The 20324-nt window shown below is 47.5% G+C and overlaps 1 protein-coding gene across 3 annotated transcripts in view; it reads left to right on the top strand.

Annotated features, from left to right (window-relative positions):
• Asic2 (acid-sensing (proton-gated) ion channel 2) overlaps positions 1 to 20324 on the top strand; it is a 1088234-nt gene that overhangs the window by 1005949 nt on the left and 61961 nt on the right. For all 3 annotated transcript variants that reach the window (NM_007384.3, NM_001034013.2, XM_006531996.4), the window contains exon 3: positions 9841 to 9968. In NM_007384.3, coding sequence (NP_031410.1) covers positions 9841 to 9968 — 128 coding nt within the window. The remainder of the gene's footprint in view (positions 1 to 9840; positions 9969 to 20324) is intronic.

The following is a 20324-nucleotide window of genomic DNA, read 5'->3' as shown; positions in this document are numbered from 1 at the left end:
TTTCAGAGTTCTGCTCCCAGGGCAGGTTCCAGGGAAAGGAATGAGATGAATGAGTGAGCAAAACGCCAGGCTACACGAAACCAAAAGCCTAAGAGCGCAATCATCTATGGGGCTGGGGAGATGGCTCAGTGGGTAGAACACTTCCTTGGAAGGCATGAGGACCCTGAAGCTCAGTAGTCATGACCATTTGATAAAGTTCCAGGCCAGTGAGAGACTTTGTCTCAAACAGAAGGTGGAAGACGCCTAACTAAGAAATCATACCTGACATTGTCCTCTGTCCTGCACACATGGGCCATCCATCCACACACATGTACCCCCCCCCCCCACACACACACCTTTCTGTGTTATAAGGCTGGATTACGAACATTTGTAGAGTTATGGCTATGTGAAAGCTAAATAACCAATTGAGCTCAAATCTATACCTGTATTCTGAGGGTGGCTGGAAGGCAAGCAAAGGGAGGCATTCCACGAAAGAAGCCCACGTGCGCTCATCCTCTGTGGTAAGAACTCAGGAGCAAACGTGTCAGAGTTGTACCACCAAGAAATAGCAGGCAAGCAGTTGTTGCCTGTGATGCATGAACACAGAAAAGATAGCTCAATGAGCGTAAAGTAGAGCCTCGGAGGGGTAGCTCTTAGTGGGGAACGGAGTGCAGAGATGGATCGGGAAACACGCTTTTCAGTCAGTGCCTTGAAGCACCACTTAACTTTTAAAATTATGTACATAGACTGCTTTGATAAATATAAAAGTTAAATTAAAAATAACCATAAATTTTTACCATAGCTGGAAGGCCTGAGCAGCCATCAGGGAGAGCAGAGTTCCTACCCCCACATCCACCCCATTACAAATGGGACACAGCTAGAATGAGACTGAGGTTGCCATGGTTTCTCCAGCATCTCTGGCTCCCAGGAAAAACTCTTGTCATGGTGCCAGGTCCTAAGGACTTCCCAAGAATGAGAGGCAGTGGCTCTGGCCTGAATTCTGAGTGGAGTCCAGAGCACACTGACATGCAGCCACCAGCTGAGAAGCCCTGCTTATGCTTAGAGAAGGGCTTTGTGCTGGGTGGGCATCTCCACAGGTGCCTGAAGACTCGGAAGGAATGATGCTATAAATTAGATGCACTGCTGGAAGCCGGCATCTATGGAGCAACCTGATTTTTATCATGCTGGAGACCTGCTAAGTGTGGTGCAGAAAGCATATATGATCTCGTTGGAGGTCCCAGCCAGACAGCCAGCAGCCCAAAGAGAATACCTAGGGAGCTGAGGAAACAGACCCAATATCCTGTTTAGGGGATCTTCATTGTGCACCCACTGTGTTCTCGGGCACCTCAGGAATACAGGCAGAAGTCCAGGGAGGGTTGTAAGAGTACATAAGCTAGGGACTTTCTGGGGAATTCACATATGATTCTGCCACAGTTAGACATCTTTTCATCCTACAGCTTTCACATCCAATGTCCAAGGCATGGCCAAGTCTTCACATAGGAGCCGTTGGGTGCTCTGATCACTAGACTAGAAACAGAACAAGGAAGGAGGTGACAGCTCCAGAGGGGAGGAGAAGAGCATTGAAGGGGAGCTGTGCAGAAGAAATGAGCTTGGCTCTCCATTTGCTAGGCATGGGAGTGAGAGGAGGCTGTGGGGTTGTGGGTTGCTGAAATCTCAAGTACAGGGAGAGGAAAGTCAAGGTCAGCCCAGAGTGTGCTAGGCTAGCTTCCAGGTAGAAGCCAAACCATTTGGTAGCTGGCTTGGTGTGTTTTGCTAAAATGTAGATGTGCAGCGGCTAAAAGCATTTTCAGCTCCTCCAGAAGAACCAAGTTCTGTTCCCAGCATCCATGTTGAGCTGCCTGTAACTCCCAGGTGATGCAACACCTTTCTCTGACCTCCTTGGATATCACCGTGCGCGACACACACACTAATAATTATTAGGACAGTTATTGTTAATGTGAACTGGAAGTCAGTCCTCACCCAGAAGCCTAGGCTCAGCTGGGAGCGTGTTAGATGTGGAATCTCAGGGCATGCCCTGAATCCTCAGAGCACTTGAGGGGACTCACAGATATTTAGTTGTCGGAAGATCAGGCCTAGACTACTGTTTCCCACCATGCAGAGGCCTAAAGATGCCCTTTTAACAGCAATATACTTTTCCTTATTAAATAATATTAACAACAGTTATCCTATTATCACCATACATTTTCCTGCTTCTTCCATTCACTGATTGGGAAAATAGTCAGACAAGGTTGCTATGAATTCTGTAACACTTAGGATGGATTTAGAATTTGATATATTTATCGGTCAATATCCTACAAGATCCATTCAGCAACCTCGTCAAAGCTGACTTCTGCTGTCAACATTTTCTATGAATAGAATCATATTCACCCACCAACTGCCTCTGTAATTTCAGAGACACGGGCCTCCCCAGTGGATTTTCAAAGGTGGTGTCTCCCACATGCTGATCTCCCAACCTGGCGATTAGCCTTCTTACCAAGTAATTGATAATCTCTGAGCCCAAATGCCCTAAGGAAACACGTTTATATATATATATTTTAAATCCTTGGGGTAAATCTTTTCGTACTGAAACTGAACTGAACCTGGAGCACTCACTGATCCCTGCTTTGCAAAGATTCTGTTTAGCAGAAAGGAAAGTATAGCCACACTTCCTGGTTGCCTGACCAAAATCTAACATTCCTGTGTCCTTCCCCAACATGGATGCCTGGCCCTACGTTAATAGAAGGTGCTATTTGATCCTGGGACACACACAAAGAAATTCTAACCCTTTCACAGGATAATGCATTCAACAGCTACCAGGAAGCAAGTCTCAAGTATTGAATCCATGTCTGACTGACCTTGGTCCTTTCCACTTTAAAATGAGAAATGAATAGGGCCGGAGAGATGGCTCTCCATTAAGAGCTCTTGCAGAGACCCTGGGTTTGGTTCTTTGCACCTACATCAGGCTGCTCACAACTGCCTATAACACTAGGGCCTCTTATGGTCTCTGAGCACCTGCACACATGGGGACACACACACACACACAAATAGACAGACAGACAGAGACACAGAAAGAGACAGAGAGGGTGTATGTCATACACAAAAAAAGGAATAAAAGAAAGGAAGGAGAGAGAGGGGAGAGAAGAAATCTATATTTAAGCAAATTGCTTTGGGTAGCAGTTCAGCCAAGTGTCACATTTTTCCTACAGGATGTCCTAGAGTCTTTAGAGACTCTAGTGTGTTTGAAGACTCCTCGGGAAGGGCTGGAGCTTACACTTTCTCGTGGCCCCACAATAGCACCTCCCTGAGCACTGTAAGTCTCTGCATCTGCTGGATGGAGCCTCTCAGAGGAGAGTTTTGCTAGTCTCCTGCATGTGCAATCATAACAGAGTGTCATTAATACTGTCAGAGACTGGTTCTTGCCCATGGGATGGGTCTCAGTTGGGCTGGCCATTGGTTGGCCATTCCCTCAGTCCCTGCTCCATCTTTGCCCCTGTACGTCTTGTAGGCAGGACAAATTTTGGGGAGGTTTTGTGGGTGGGTTGTTGTCCTTTCCCCTCCACTGGGCGTACTGCTTAGGTTACTCAGGACTGCCAGCCCTGGGGTGACACTGCCATAGGAAGCTGGGCCCTCCCACATCAATCACCAATCAAGAAAATTCCCCACTTGACCAGAAGTCAATCCACAGAAACACGTGTGATTAAGATTTTTTCTTCTCTTCCCAGCTGACTCCTGTGTGTGTCAAGTTGACATAAAAACTAGCCAGCACAGGGCTGAACACCCAGCCTCAGACTCTTCTCTCCTACCAATTTTCTCTCTGACCCAACATTCTCTGACTGCCTCCCTAACCAGATGCCGCGAGGCAAGAGAAAATCCACCAGTAAAGCCACCAGTCTGAGCCCCCAACAACTCCCCAGGTCAGAGAGTAGTTGAGAGGCGAGGCACGGTGGTGAGCAGCAGCTGCAGTAGGAGATATCCCCTCTAGCGTGCCATCCTCCTGTCTCAAGCTGCCCTTGGAGCTACCCCGCCCCTACATAGTCACTGTAATAAAGTCAGTTTGTCCAAAACAAGATCGCTTTGTAGCGACACATGCCTTGCCTGAGCCTAGAAAATTCCCTCTGCTTTTCAGAGCCTCTCCCTCGCTCGCTCGCTTTTCTTCCTCCTTCTCTCCGGTGCTCACGGCCTCCCCCTGTTTCCTGTAATTTGCAAAGATTAAAGATTTAAGCTTCTTTTATTGCCCAGTGCTTTCCCTGCCCCATTATGCATTCTGCCCATCACTTCTGCCTCCTCCCCGCAGAGCTCCCAAATCCATTCTGCGTGCAAAGAAAGCACCTCCCCAGGTAAATCTCACCTCGTGTATGCCAGGTCATGCTCCCAGAGAAGGCTGGCAGAGCCTAGCTCCTGCAGGCTGAAGTCTGCCGAGCCATTCTCCTCCACGAGATTCAGCACCGTCCCATTTAGCATGGGCTCCTAACACCAAGGGGAGGCTTTCCTTTATCTCTCTGCTCCTTCACACTTTCTACCTCTGAAGCTTTGAATCCTGGTGTTCAAAGATATGTAAACAAAACCCCCCACCGCACTAGAGGTCCGCATCTTGGAAGGAGGTGGTGTTGTAGTGTTTGGAGGTGTGAGCCCCTGTAGGGTGCCACCCTAGGCAGTCACCCAGGGTCTCTGCTCAGCAGGGCCACCAAGCTCAATGTGATGCTGCCATTACTACCTGAGAGTTCTCGGACTATTTTTTATTTGGAATTTATTTGTATATGTTGGCATCCTAAGGGTTTTACTGGTTTTCAATAAGGGGCCCACGTTGGCATCTTGTTGAATGCATGTGGTCCCAAATACTGTCCTCAGTGTGACTGTTGGGTAGGCTGACCCACTTGCTGTCCGAGCCCTGGGGTTACCCTGTTCCTCCAGAAACTAGGTGGATGCATCAGCTGTCAGAACGGGGAACAGAGCCCATGTGGAGGTTAGGCCCTCATTGGTTTGTTCTTTCAACGTTTATGGAACTCAGCTCTGTGTCAGCCCTGTGTGCTGTAGGAGTTGGGGATCTGACAGTGAGAAAGAACATGCCTGTCCCTCACTCCCCATTCAGACCCCCAGAGCTACAGGGTACCTACTCACATTCATCAGGAGGTAGAAAAAAATGCTAGACTTGACTGGAGTCCTGGCTATGCCTTTGCCTTGCCATGTGACCTTGGGTAAGTCATTTCCTCTCTGGGTTTCATCACTGTTTCTCCAAATGTGGCTCAGGTGACCAGTAACAGAATATCTGGAAATGAAGGTTCCTGGCTCTTCCTATAATGCCAGAATTGAAATTTCTAGTGTTAGATCCTAGTGCGCTCTCTCTCTCTCTCTCTCTCTCTCTCTCTCTCTCTCTCTCTCTCCCTCACACACACACACACAGAGAGAGAGAGAGAGAGAGAGAGAGAGAGAGAGAGAGAGAGAGAGAGAGAGAGACAAAGAGAAAAGAAGGAGGAGAAGAGGGATGGAGAGAGGGAGATAGCTCTAGGTGATTTCAATGAGCATTCTAGAACTCAAAGGCTGGGGTCTGTGGTTATTATTAAACTGTATTTGGTAGCTTGGCTCTTAATAAAGTACCATGTTCAGGAAATGACAGAGACCAGGGTGGGCAGAAGATCAGGGGCTAGATGAGGTATCCATTCACAAGCAAGCTAGAGAATGATCCAGAGAGAAACAAGGCAGCTCCCGCAAGGTACAGAAGCAAAATCTATCTAGAGACATGGGAATAAGGAGACTTGGGAAAAGTAGTCCTGAATGAGCTGGGACTCCAGGTTGGAGTCTACCCATGAATACACCTGCATCTGCTGTTCAGATCCATACAGAAGTAGCCCAGAGCCTGTGTAGACCAGGAACACGCACGGGCAGTGTTTAAGAAGGCGGGATGGTGGCCAGCATAGTGTGTACATACAGCATGACTGCAGCGCACTCAGGGGGCAGGGAGGGTTGGAGAGAGCACAGAAACAGCCATCTTCTCCTCCTCTTTTCTGTCCAATATCTCTTAACGCAGAATAAAATGAGGTTGCTCTAGGTTTACTCTGCTAACAGCTACTATTGCTTCTGGAATAAACCAGGGCCTCTTGCAAAGCCTAACCCAGTCTGATTAGTCCCTGGGTGGTTCTCACTGGTCTGGCTCCCCAGGCTGACTTCTTTTTTTTTTTTTTTTTTTTTTTTTTTTTTTTTTTTTTGCCCATTACTCATTAGAGTCTCCTACAGAAAAGCTTCACTTCTCATTTCTTCCTGGAGGCCACAAGCTGTGCGTTGAGCCAGTCTTTACTGGCTAGAAGGTTGCCTAAGCCCAGTTGTATAGCAGGCGGTATACAGTGCAGCTTCTACTAGCTAGAAACAAGCTTTGGCAGTTTGCCAGTTCCTTTCCAGGGCTCCCTAAAAACAGTCACTTCCCTCGCAACACAAGCACCCTTGGTGTAGCAGCATCCCGCCAGGAAGAGACAGACCCGTTATCTGACCACCAGTGAGTCCATCATCATCGATGGAAGATGGTAATATAAAACTATAGGTGAACAAAAACCTGTGTATATAGGTATCTGGATAGTGTGCTTTACATTGCTGTCAAGTTACCATGCTCAACTTACAAAAAAAAAGCTTATTGGGGCTTACGGCTTCAGAGGGTGAGTCTATGACCATCATGGCGGGGAGTGTGGCAGCAGGCAGGAAGGCAGGCATGGTGCTAGAGCAGTAGCCTGGGAACTTACAACCTGATCTACAAGCAGAATACAGAGGGAGGGGGGAGAGAGAGAGAGAATCAACTGGGAATGGCATGGTTGTTTGAAACCTCACAGCCCATGCCCAGTGATACAATTCTTCCAACAAGGCCATACCTCACTTCAACTACCTGGAGAGCAAGCATTGAAGTACATGCACCAGTTGAGACCATTCTCGTTCACACCTTCTCAGGGAGGTCAGTCTAGATGAAGAAGACACAAAACACTTGACCCGCAGGAAGGAGGAGAGATATATACTTACATAGCCTCCTAGGATCACTTCCCAGTGTATGAAGCCCTGTCTGAAGCCATGGGATGGTGTTGTCCTGGCAACTGTCCTCTTCTAAGGAAGCCCCATATGAGCCACTGGATGCCTTGTCTAAACCATGAAAGTGCCATTTCCAGTTCTCTCTGCCTGTTGGACCCTACATCCAAACACTTTGACCTTGGAGTCTTATCCAGTTCCAAACCACAGACCAATCCAAGCCTGCCTCAGTCAGTACCTGCCACCACACTTTCTATAGTCTTAATATTCCTGTGGCTGCACCCAGACCTTTTCTTCTCTGTCAGCCTTGGTGCAACCCCCCCCCCACGCACCGCCCCCAGCCATGGATCCAGCACTGATAAATCCTCTCTCTCTCTCTCTCCCTTCCTAACACTCACCCTACACTCTAGCATCCCTCATTTCTGCAAGTCCCCATCCTCTCCCCATTCTTTTCTTTTGAAACATTTAATGTGGAGCCCAGTCTGGCCTTGCCCATTAGTAAGTAGATAAGCTCTAATTCCAGAGTGTCTGCATGTTCATTTAGTAGGTGTCCCTGGGTACCCTGGTAAAGTCCTCTGACAATACCCAGCTCTGGGCTTCAAGAAGCTGCAGCCTGAGGAAGGAGACAGATAGATAAGGGCCGGTCGCAGTGTGGCAGAGGCTCTATCTAGCAGGTGGATGCTGAAGCTACAGCCATGCAAGAGAAGTTGTTCTGGGTGGAGCTGAGAGAGTTCTTCAAGGTAAATGTGGTTAGGATCAGATGGACAATGCAGGAAGACATTAGAGGCAGGTAATTTATGTGTCTGTGTACAACAGGAGCCAGCAACAGCCAATCCAAGGAGCCTTGAGAGGTATGACCGCATGTGCTGCAGGAACAGAGCTGTGTCCAGAGCAAGGCTGCCAGCGAGGGCTGGAAAGTAGGGCAGAGGAGCCAGGCTCCTCATAAGCAAGGGGGGGAGCTGCAGGTTTGCACATCAGAACCTCATCTGTGCGCAGACACAATCCCCTCGGCACATGCTCCACTCCACCAATATCGAGCACAGACTAAGCCCCACTCTGCCTCTCCAGTCGCCTCTTACTGCCAAGGGCCATTTCTCCTGCCCAAGCCACCAGGGCGGCAGCCTCTGCTCAGGCTGCCTATCTCTTGCAGCTCAGAGGAGGGAGGCATTCAAGCAAGCCCTGGGCTTTCGTTTCTAATGTCACACACTGTTCTTCCCTTCCTACCATTCTCATCTTCAGCTCATGGCCCAGGAAAGAATTTAGTAAATAAAATATAAGAGCGTCAGAGAATCTTTCCAGGGGCCTGATGGGAGCGTGGTGAGGAGTATTACTCATCTCATAATCACATTTTTAAATATGGTGACTGAGGCAGGGAGCTAGCCTAATTGACTTGAATTAGATTCACATTCCAGCTGTAACAGAAAACAACATGGTTTTTTGTTTGTTTGTTTTAATTTTAAGGTTACAGGCTGGAGAGACAGGTTAAAAGCACATACTGCTCTTCCAGAGAAAGAGCGCCTAGCACCGACAGCGTGCAGGCTACAATCTCTGTCAACTCCATCTGACTCTTCTGGCTTCTGCAGTTACCTGCACTCATGGGCGCATCACACACACACACACACACACACACACACACACACACACCCTTAAAATGATAAAAATAAATCTTTAAAGTATACTCTAGCCAGATGTAGTGGTGCCTTTAATTTCAGCACTTAGAAGGCAGAGGCAGGCAAATGTCTGTGAGTTTGAGACCAGCCTGATCTACATAATGAGTTTCAGGACTGCCAGAGTGACATAGGGAGACCCTGTCTCAAAGAATAAGTAGGTAGGAAGGTAGGTAGGTAGGAAGGTAGATAGGTAGATGAGTAGATGGGTAGATGGGTAGGTGGGTAGATGAGTTGGTGGATATATGATAGATAGATAGATAGATAGATAGATAGATAGATAGATAGATAGATAGATAGATAGATATAAAAAGTTCTAGGGTCTAGAGCTAGGGAGATGACTCAGTAGGTAAAGTACCTATGTCAGTATGAAAACATATGTACATTGCCCATAACTCATGTGAAAAAGCTGGGTGTGGTGATGGAAAGCCTCTAAGATTCACCTGTAACCCCAGCACTGTGGGTTAGAGTGAGCTGGAGACAGTTGGATCTCCGAGGCTTTCCAGCCTAGCAGAAATCCTGAGCAGTAGGTTCAGTAAGAGATAATGTCTCAAAATAATAATTGATGATGATGATTGATGATAGTGATGATGATGTGGACAGCAGCTGAGGAAGACATCCTGATTCCAGCCTCTGACTTCCACAGACTCCCACATGAGTGAGCTACACACACACACACACACACACACACACACACACACACACACACACACATTTTTTAAAGTCACAATTCTGAAATGGTCTCTCCTAGGCTTATAAAGCCAGGGCTGACAGAAAAGCTACACAGTGATGCTTTGAGGGCTCTGTGTGGGGTAATTCACGCCCTGGCTCTTTCCAGCTTATGGAAGCTTCATCCATCTCTTAGCTGGTGACTTCTGCCCCCTCTTTAAAGTCAGCAGCATGGTCTCTTCGCTTTCTTATTCTGACTCTGGTCCCCGCCCCGTCTCACGAAGACTCCATGACTGCACTGAACTCAGCTGGCCAGTACAGGTTATTTATTCTCTGTCTCCAGATCCTTCTCCTGGTCCCTTCTCTGAGGAAAGTCACAGGCTCAGGGTTCAATGCTGCAGGAGTGAAGCCAATGTCCCTACCATATGATCCCTTCGGTGTTCCCTAGAGCTTCCCGCCTCGGGGACCCCCATGAGCATCTGCCTTCTCTGACCCATGGCTCTGTCCCTGTTTGTTCTTTCAGAGGAAACAACGTTTGAAGCAGGAGTGAAGGTTCAGATCCACAGCCAGTCTGAGCCACCTTTCATCCAAGAGCTGGGCTTTGGGGTGGCTCCGGGGTTCCAGACCTTCGTGGCCACACAAGAGCAGAGGGTAAGTTCGCCATGCTTTCCAGATCAGGAGTCCTCAGGTTAGTCTAGCTACCTCAGATGCATGTGGAAGACAAATGAGATGCCGGCTTCTGGCTAGAACAGAGTGGGGTGCCAAAATGGCTTTCCCCAGAAATCAGGGGAAGTTGCTAAGTAAACACCTTCACCAATTCTCCAGAACCTTCTACTGACTTCCAAATCGCCTGTGCAAGAAACTCACTCTTTTGTTTCACTGAATGGTTGAGTTTTCTTTTTTCTCAGAATAGTCTAACACTCCTTTTTACTATTATTATTATTATTATTATTATTATTATTATTATTATTTTGCCTGTGAATCTTAAAACAAACTGCTGAGCCAGGTTTAATAGTCATTTGTATTAATAAGATTCAAAGTGGCCTACAAAAGAAAAAGCAGTCACTAACCCTCCCCACTTCAGAAGAGTGAAGGCTCTCTCTGTGAGCTTCCCACCCACCCTTTGATGTAGTCCTGGGCAAAGCCCCACCCAGCCAGCAGGATCTTCAGGAAAGCTGGAAGAGGGTTGGCACCATCCCTGCCTAAAGTAGGTTTTACTTTGTCAGAGAGGGAGATAGTCTCAGACTCTCAGGAGGGAGGCAGTCTCAAAGCAGAAAAGTGGAGAGGCGAGCAAGCACTGTTTCTCTCTCCAACTTCCTGGCATGTTTACTGTCTGGTTTTCCTGGAATAAAAGAGAGTCCTCAGCCAGATCACCCAAGACAGATTGCTGGAGGGGAGGCAGAGTAGAGTGTGGTCGGAGGCTCCGGTTGCCTTCTGTAAGAGCGAGAATTGGCTACAGAGCAGGCGATGTAGGCACACTACTTAGGCCAGCCTGCTATTAGAGTTTGTCATCTTTCACCTGATAATGATCACAGCTGTTCAGCCACATTACAAAGTGACATTCTGGGTTTAAAACGAGTTTTAGGCTCATTAATAAACCAGCTTTATTTTTTAAGTCCCTGAGGAAGCGTTAATGTTGTAGACTTGATGCATCCTCTGCTCTGTGCATACGCCTGGTCAGTTAATCAAGGCCAAGGTCAGCCTCCACGGTAGCGTGTGGCAGTGAGATGGTGGCTTTGGGGCAGGGGCATGGGTTCTGGGAGGTTATCCTGGTCTCTACAGACCCCAAAGACTGAGGTAAGTAGTAGTACTCCTGAGGGCAAAGAATGACTTCAGGTGGACAGCCAAGGGCCAAGTTTCAGGCTAAGGATGTGACAATCACGAAACGGGAGAATCTGGGTTGACCAGTATAGGTATGCAGACAGACAGACAGCCTGAGCGAGCCTGAAGCCTGAGCTCTTAGGCTCAGTGGGCTCCTGGATCCTGCCAAAAGTGAGCAAAGCCAGCTAGAGAGTGAAGGCCACATTTTCATCAGTAATTTTCTACTACAATAGAGCCAAGAGTTCAGGGTGAATGGCCGTCAGCTTGGATTTGTACTGAGATCACTGGGATTTAGAGGGATAACGGGGGAAGGTAATGGGAAGGATGTGAGCCGAGTCAGAGGAGTGAAAACTATAGATACCCAAGGAGGATGTGGTTCGTGTGAGAGGGTGTGGTCCATGTGAGAGGGTGTGCTGTGACAGGGTGTGGTCCATGTGAGAGGGTGTGGTCCTTGTGAAACCCATCAGGATGTGCTCTTGTTCCTTATGGAAGTGGGGTTCCTCTCCCCCTCTCCAAAGAGCCTGGGAGACTCACCTCCATCAATCCTCAGGTGTAGTTAAGGTGAAGGGTTCATTCTTTTGACAGCCTTTTCGGGGTGACCCTTTCAAGGGGGCCTAGAGTTGCACTAAGGATCTAGGTATAAGCTGTCAGAAACTATCAGTGTTAGTTCAGGCCCAGATGGAGAGTCAGTGAAGAAGCTGGAATGTCTGCGAGGAGAGCTCCATCAGCATTACTTTGTGTAGTGGGAGCAAGCCCATGCAGCTTCAAAGAACCAAGCATAGGTTAGATGCTATTGAGCTGTCATGGGATAGACCAATAGATATCATGGGTTAGACCAACAGATGTGTCAGGGAATTCTTGGGTGTTCAAGAGGATGGCTGTGACTTGTTCAAAGCAAGCCTGATCTTGTGGTTTGCTAGACATGCCCACCACAACTGTGACAACAGCCGTCCGGGTTCTACCCTACTCCGAGTACAGAGCAAGTGTACAGCGCTCCTCAGGGCATGAATCATAACTCCTCTCTCCCTGGCTGAAGAGGAGAGTATTCGTGGAGGCTGCCATTGTCAAGCAGACTGGCAAACATGGCTACTTCTCCCCTGCTCACCCTCTATCCGTGACATGGAAGGAAACTCTAGGCTGGGTGGGAAGTTGGAGCTGATGGTTCCTGAGAATCCTAAGGCAGTATTTCTCTTGACAAGATGAGACAGGGAGGCTCCCTGTGGTGAGCAGGATGAAGAAGAGAAACCTATTTGCAGTGTCCAAGGACAGAGTGGCTGTTTGTGCTGAAGGGGGGTTGGTGGCATTCATTTCAGTATTTCTCTGCTTATTATAACTAATAACAAGATATTTGTTAAACATTTTACAGTCTCCAATGCATTTCCACATCGTCTCATCTCATCATTTCATTCATATTAATAGAGGAATACAAAAACACATCCCAGAGCTAAATCTAATAATACATTATGTTTACATGTATAGAAAAGAGCGCATTCACAGGAAATAAGACTTGAAGGAAATAAGCCAAAATACCCACAGTGGGGCAATTATGAATGATTCATTTTCCTTACCAGCCTTTTGGTGTCTTTTATAACGCTGCTTTGTTTTGTTTATTTATTCAGCAAATATTTGTTGAGAGGCTACAGGAGGGGGGGCAACAGAGGGGGGGAGAGGTAACGTCCCAACAAAACCAGGCCTGATTGCTGCTCCCCTAGAAGCCACAGGTGGCTGTTTGTTTACTCCGTGGTTGACCCATCCACAGCTGCACATTTCCCGTTCCACCAGAGTGACTCTGGTGTTTAAATATGGGATCTCATGGATGGCATGAGTCACTTCTCTGTCTCATGTTGTCATTCCTGGAATGGGGTGTGTTTGGGGGACTAATTGCATCTCCCCCCGTGACAATGGAAAGTGATCCTCTTTCTTGATGATAATCGTGTAACTATCACCAAGTATGCGCAATCTGTGGCGCAACGCTAGAATATGGTGGCCACGTTGCTCTCAGGCCAAGATGCTGTTGTGTCAACACAGAGTCCAAGGAAGTGTGCCAGTAGGCCAGAGGTGACAAGGCAGCATGGGACAGAAAGTCCATTCCTGGAAGGTCAGTATGACTCATGCTGGAACAACTGACTCTAGCATAGGAGCCTAAGAGGCTCTTATGACTGGAATAAGCCAGTGCACTGAGTGAGAAACTTGCTCCTACAGTAAACCTGCTCTCACCCACGCATAATTACACACATGCTTTCTGTTTATTTTATTTTATTATTTATTTATATGGTAATCACAAAAGAACATGTCCTTGGGCTAAATACCAAAGCAAAGATTGTGTTTCTAAAGCTGCCTTTTCCTTAAACCCAATTAAACCAAGGTATGCCCCAGCCTGGAAAATGCTCCCTTGGGTATCCCAGCTCTCTATAAGCCCCTGCAATATCGCAGAGCCTCCACCATTACAGCAGGCAGTGCATCTATATTGTAGAAGTGGATGTAGACCCAGGTACTGAGTAAACCAACGTCAAAGTACCAAGCTATCAAACTGCCTCCAGCTCCAGCCTCAAGAGCAGGTGCTTTGACAACAACTTTAGGCCATCGCTAATGCTGGTATGACTGACAGTCAGGTTTTCCTAGGAGAGGGCTTTCGCCCTTCCTCTTTGCTTTGGTATTTAGCTGTGTTTCCAACATAAGGAAGGAAATCCCTTGAGGTTCACAAGAAACATTCTCCTCGTCTTCCAAACAGAAAGGCCCCGCTGCTGGGTGGGAGCTGCCTACCTCTGGCTTGTGACAGCTCTTCTCCAACTTCTGGATTCAACCTCCTAAGTGCCTTTCACAAGAGAAGGCTCATTTGTCAACCTGACAGCCAGCCCCGTAGTCCTGGTATCTGCTTCACAGTCCCCGTTAGAAGTGGAGGCTTGCCCAGTTGTTGTTCTTCTTCCTTGTTTTTCAAGGCAGTAGAGAAAATTTATTACACATGTCCTCAGTGACTTCCAAACCACCAAAGCTGGAGCCATATAAGGATGGCAGGATTCAGTTCCACCTCACTGAAGCCCTGGGAAAGTTCTAGAAACAGAGGCTGCTTGGTGTGTGGCTACTCCCTGTGCATCCTCAGGGTACAGTGTTTCCCACAAGTAGACCAAAAATAAGAATCAATTAAGCATCTACCAGCTTAGCTACTTAATCACTATTACCTTGCATCCCCCAAAGAAGAAATAGCTCTGGATTCTCCCCAAGCTTTGGACTTTTTTTTTCTATAAAATATGAGCTTGTTTTTCTCAAGGTGGTGTTAATAGCAAAGAATTCGGGAGGGGTGAGCACGATCTCCCCGAGGAATTTGTTGATTAGCTACAACGAGCTAGGCACCATGTCCAGCTGTGTTGGAAGACTCCCAAGAAGTCATATAAAATATGCCCATTTGTTATAGCTAAAATCACTTTTCGTGGGCCTCCGCCTCAGCCTTGCAGTCGCTTCCACTTCTTTTCTTCTTGTAGAAATCGCCTTGCTTGTTCGAGTAGATTCTTTCCCCTCCTTTTCCAGCCCAGTGTTCCTCTGACATGTTTCTTCATCAAGGTTGCCCATGAAATCTTTGACTAAGCCCTATCTTCATTAATAAGGATACCTACCACTGTGTGTGTGTGTATGTATGTGTAGGGTGTGTGTGTGTGTGTGTGTGGTGTTGTGGTGTTCTTGTGTGGCAGTCAGAGGTCAGTGTTGGATATCTTCCTCTGTGAGTGTCCACCTTATTTTTGGAGACAGGGTCTCTCACTGAGCCTGAGGCTCACTGATTGGCTGGGTGGGTAGGACAGTGTGCCCACACGATGCTCCTGTCTCTGCCTCCCAGTACTAGGACTACAAGCGTGGGCCGTAATGCGTAGCTTCTTACGTGGGTGTGGAGACTCTGAACTCTGATCCTTGTGCCTAAGCCATCTCTCTAGCCCCTACTCCTCAGTCTTTATCCCATCTTGGTTCTCATGAGGATGTTGATAGACGGCCATTCCTTCCTGAGATGCTTCTGAGCACTCTTGTTTTCCTTCTACCTCTTGGCCTTCTCAGCCTTGGGCCTCCTCATAAACAACTCATGCTTTGTTCATCCTTATATATTGAGCACTCTGAGATATCTACACTGAGTTGGGGGGGGTATTAGATGTATCCCTAAGTGAGTTCACCCTTTCCCATGATTCCCACACAGCCACCTTTGGACCTGATGTCTTTCCTGAGCCCCAGACCCAATGATGCAAGTGTCACTCTTCACTGGAGTTCCATGGCTATCGCCCTAGGATTCCTATAGCTCTCTCCTTCAGAGTTCATGGATAATTCCCTCTAAGTTTCATGATCCTCTCCTTAGATTTTTATAGACAACGTCCTTGGAGTTCCACAGTTTCAAGGCAACAGTCCCAACTATATTCATTCTCTTCCCATGTCTCCAAATCTACATCCCATATTGTTCACCCAAGCTCTCCAACCATTTAGGCCTGAAGACAAATCTCCATATGCTAGATGTACCTTGTAACTCACTCTCCTCATCTGTAGACTAGGGTTAATGACGACTCCTACCTCACTACGTAAGTCCATGCATACAGTGTTTCTAGAATAGTCCTTGGTTACACAGTAATGTGTGTCCATGCCTAATAAATGTTAGATATTATTATCCCTACCCCAGGTGCAATTTCAGTTCAACATTTCACAATTTCACTTGGATAAGAAATATGGCTGCCTTGCTGGTCCCCGCTCTTGCCCATCCAGATCCTCTCCATCCTGATCCCTGCATTGATATGGTCATTGAAAAGTATGTGTGGTAACGCTTTCCTCCATCACCAACCACAGGAATCTCTTTTTAGACCCTTCTACCCCTGCCTCCCTTTCCAGCGATACCCCTCTCCCATAATGCCACCTCCCACAAAACACAGTGTTCCATGTGCTGTGTGTGACCCGAGTGTCACCTCCTCTCTCCCCTATCCTGATCATGTCTCCATGTCTTATTTCCTCCTTGGACCCAGACAGAGGGGAGGAGGCCCAGTGTCTATTGATTCACCTACTTTATCTTCCTCCGAAGACAAGTTAATAAATCAGAACCTTCCTTGGTTGGGTCTTGCCGGCCAGTACCATGTTATCTTTTGATTCATGAGCAGCTCGGTATCTGAACTCCCAAATGCATGGTGTTTGGTTTCTGGGGTTTGATTGTTTCTTTTTTAAATAAAAGGTAAGGAAATCTGTACAGGACACTTCCACACATAGGTCAAAAGCTGTCTCGCCTTTCTTTGCGAATGGGGAGGGTGAATCACACACAAATCTCATGGAGATGCCAACCACAGTGAATGGAAGAAGGGGAACATACTGGCAAGGGCAGAGGAGAGGGAGCCTGAAAAGACATCTTCTCCCCACCCCCGTCCCCTCCTCCCTCAAGCTTGAAAACCACTTATTGGGGTTTGTTTTTATTTTGTGTTGTTTTTGCTATAAGGGCTGGCTGGAGAAGTCCCTGGATTTGTTCATATTGTGACAACAAGGCCAGACAGCCCCAGTAATCATTCCCCGTGGGTTTGTAAATCATAGTGTTCCTCTGCTAGGTTGTTCTGTCCCCAAAACACCTCCAGGCTCCCACCTCCTGAAATATTACCTCCTCACCCTCTCACCTCCTCACCCACTCACCCCCTCACCCACTCACCCACTCACCCACTCACCCCCTCACCCCCTCACCCCCTCACCCCCTCACAGGCTTCCAAAGCAACAAGACCAGACAGAGCCCAGCACTGTGGACCAACAAGTGAATGAACAGCAGAGCTATATTGCTTCAGTGGTTACTCTGAGAGCTCTCCCTCTCCCTCTCCCTCTCCCCCTCCCCCTCCCCCTCCCCCTCCCCCTCCCCCTCCCCCTCCCCCTCCCCTCTCCCCCTCCCTCTCTCCCTCTCCCCCTCCCCCCTCCCCCTCTGCGTTTCCCTCTCTCTTTCTTTCTCTCTCTCTCAAAAACAAACCAAAACAAAAAAGTCATTCTGAAATAAAATTCATCACTCCAAGGTTACCTGCTACATGCGTTAAGACAGGTCTCAGGGTCCCTGGAAAGTAGCCAGGTCTGTGGGAGACCCAAGGAGATCCCAGAAACAAGGAGAAGACAGGCTGGACCCCACCAAAGGATGTATGTAGTTGAGGACAGATGAAACTGCTGTTGAGGATAATGTACAGTGGGAGAGATTTTGGGCTGGGAGCAAGTGGGGTGTTGACAGGAGCCATTAATACCGGGGGGGGGGGGGCTGGAGAAGTGGCCCAACAGTTAAGAGTACTTACTGCTCTTGGAGAGGACCTGGGTTTGGTTCCCAGCATCCACTTAGGACAGCTTCCAACCACCTGTAATCCCAGTTTTTCAAGATCCAACACCCTCTTCTGACCTGCACAGGTGCCAAGTTTACATGCAGGTGGTACACCTATATATCCTCAGGCACACTCACATATGCATTAAATAGTTAAATAAATAAATAAATAAATAAATAAATAAATCCCTTTTTTTAAGTTTAGAGTTTAATAAAAGATGCATTCCAGGCCAGTGAGATGGCCGGGCAGGTAAAGGCATTTGCTGTCAAGCTTGGGGATGACTTCAGTTCCTGAGACGATGGTGGAAAGCAAGAACCAGCTCCTGCAAGCTGTCCTCTGACCATCAGACACACGTAGGCTGTGATTTAAGAATGATAGCCTTTACTGACTGCTCTTCTAGGGGTACTGAGTTCGATTCCCAGCAACCACATGGTGGCTCACAACCAACTCTAATGGGGATCCAATGCCCTCTTCCGATGTGTCTGAAGACATCAACGGTATACTCACATACATGAAATAAAGAATGATAGCCTTATCTGTTCCCGTTCTAGCTCCCAAATAATTGACGTGAAGACCTATTAAGTTAATTTGCAAGCTTTAAGCACTAGGACTGGGCAGATAACCATCTATTCTAACCCTCTAAGCCATCTACTTCCCAGCCACGGGCCCCTGGTTGCATTTTGGGTCTGGCCCTGGCTAGCTCTGCTCCATGTGTGTCTTCATGGCTAATCGCTTGGTGACCTGCTCATCGAAACTCCTCCTGAACCTTTTGCCTCACAGCCACCTCTTCTCTTCCTTTCTCTCCCCCTTCTGGGACCCTCCCCTGGGATCAGAAGCCCTGCCGTCTCTGCCCAGTCATGGGCTGATCAGCTCTCTATTACCAATCAGAGATAATTGGGGAGCATTCTTTAAACAACATAGGTACAGGAGACAGTTCAATAATCATGACAATCTAGTGTCCAGACTGTAGCCAGACCTCTGGGCACAGAAATCAGCTACTGAATAAATAGTGCACAAAAGCATCTTCCAACAGACATATGCTATAGAACACACACACACACACACAAAGATGTTTCATTTCTCAGACTCAGCCCACATGAAGTTCATACGCATGGCCCCCAGGAAGCATGCGTGAATATCTTTTCTGTAGTAGTTTTTATAAGCGAGGAATTAGAGACATAGTCATCAATAAGATTATTAAATTAAGGAGGGTCCTTAATCTCTCTGCCACTGTTAAACGGGGCAGGGAAGATTTGGAGGGCCCTTGAGGGAGAGGAAGACAGACTGGAGAAGGAAAGAATCGAATTGTGGGACACTATATTCAATGTGGTCCTATTTGTAATCAAAGTGCCCACACAGTAATCTATACTTATTTTACAAGTGCACGTCTACACATAAGCATACAGAAACACCCTAGAGAAGGTTGCATGGGCCAAGAGATGGAGAAGAACATCAGAGGTCTGTATATAGCAAAGTTTATATCTCTTTTATACTCCTCAGATATTTCTAACAAGGGCTCATTTGTATTTTTATATAGAAATTGTGTGATTTTTAAAGGACATACATAATGTTGCTAGTTATAAAGTATATTTTATAATTTGAACCTCACATCTAGCACACAGGCTCACATAGAGAAGACTCAGTTAGCCTCTCCCTGAGCTGGTCCTATGACTCCCTCTCCAGCATACAGTCTCCCTCTGTCACACCCAATCACTCCTCCCAGCACCTGCTGAGGTCATAAAGGCTCCAGAGTTTTATATATACCAACTTTTATCTGTTCTTTTGTTCCCATTATTTTTTTATTTATTCACTTTACACCCCAATCACAGCCCCCCTTTCCTCCCAGTCCTCCCCTCACACAGCCCCTCCCCCTATTACCCTCTTCCCTTCACCTCTGAGAAGGGGGAGGTCCCTCTTGGGTACCAACCCACCCTGGCACCTCAAGTCTCTGCAGGACTAGGTACAGCCTCTCTCACTGAGGCCAAACAAGGCAGCCCAGTTAGAGGAACAGGATCCACAGGCAGGTAATAGAGTCAGGAGTAGCCCCCGCTCCAGTTGCTGGAGGACCCGCGTGAGGACCAAGCTGCACATCTCCTACATATATACACAGGGCAAGGGAGGCTAGGCCCAGCCCTTGTATGCTCTTTGGTTGGTGGTTCAGTCTCTGGGAGCACCCAAGGGTCCAGATTAGTTGACTCTGCTGGTTTTCTTTTCTTTTTTTTTTTAAAAAAGGTTTATTTTATATATGTGAGTAAACTGTTGCTGTTGGTTGTGAGCCACCATGTGGTTGGTGGGATTTGAACTCAGGACCTCTGAAAGAGCAGTCAGTGCTCTTAACCACTGAGCCATCTCTCCGGCCCAACTCTGTTGGTTTTGTTGTAAAATCCTTATCCCCTTCGAGTTCCTCGATCTTTCCCCCAACTCTTGCACAAGATTTCCTGAGCTCCATCTAATGTTTGACTGTGGGCTTTTTATCTGTTCTTGAACATACTGTTTTTATCCCAAGGCCTACAAGCACAGTTCCAAAGTTCATGGAAGAATCTGTAGGTCCTAGCTGGGACTGTCACCACACCATGCCTGCCTCTATCCACACATGTAGAAACAACAGATACAGCAATTGGACATATCTGTCTGTCTCTGGAGCTGAGGCAAACTCCCGTCCATGTCTAGAACCCACCTCCAGGCTGAGTCCATGCTATAGGTTCCGTTGATGTGTGGTGAATTATTGAGTTGAACTGAGCTCTGGAATCTCTGCCTAAAAGGCTGATGAGGGAGTGGGGCTCAGTCAGTAAAACACTTGTGACACAAGCACAAGGACCTGAGTCCCATCTTCAGAAGCCTCATAAAACTGCAGGGTGTGATGGTGCACCGTTCTCATCCCAGCACTGAAGGGAGA

Source organism: Mus musculus, chromosome 11 (assembly GCF_000001635.26).
Source record: "Mus musculus strain C57BL/6J chromosome 11, GRCm38.p6 C57BL/6J".
Classification (NCBI taxonomy): domain Eukaryota; kingdom Metazoa; phylum Chordata; class Mammalia; order Rodentia; family Muridae; genus Mus; species Mus musculus.
This window is presented reverse-complemented; position numbering and strand designations above follow the sequence as displayed.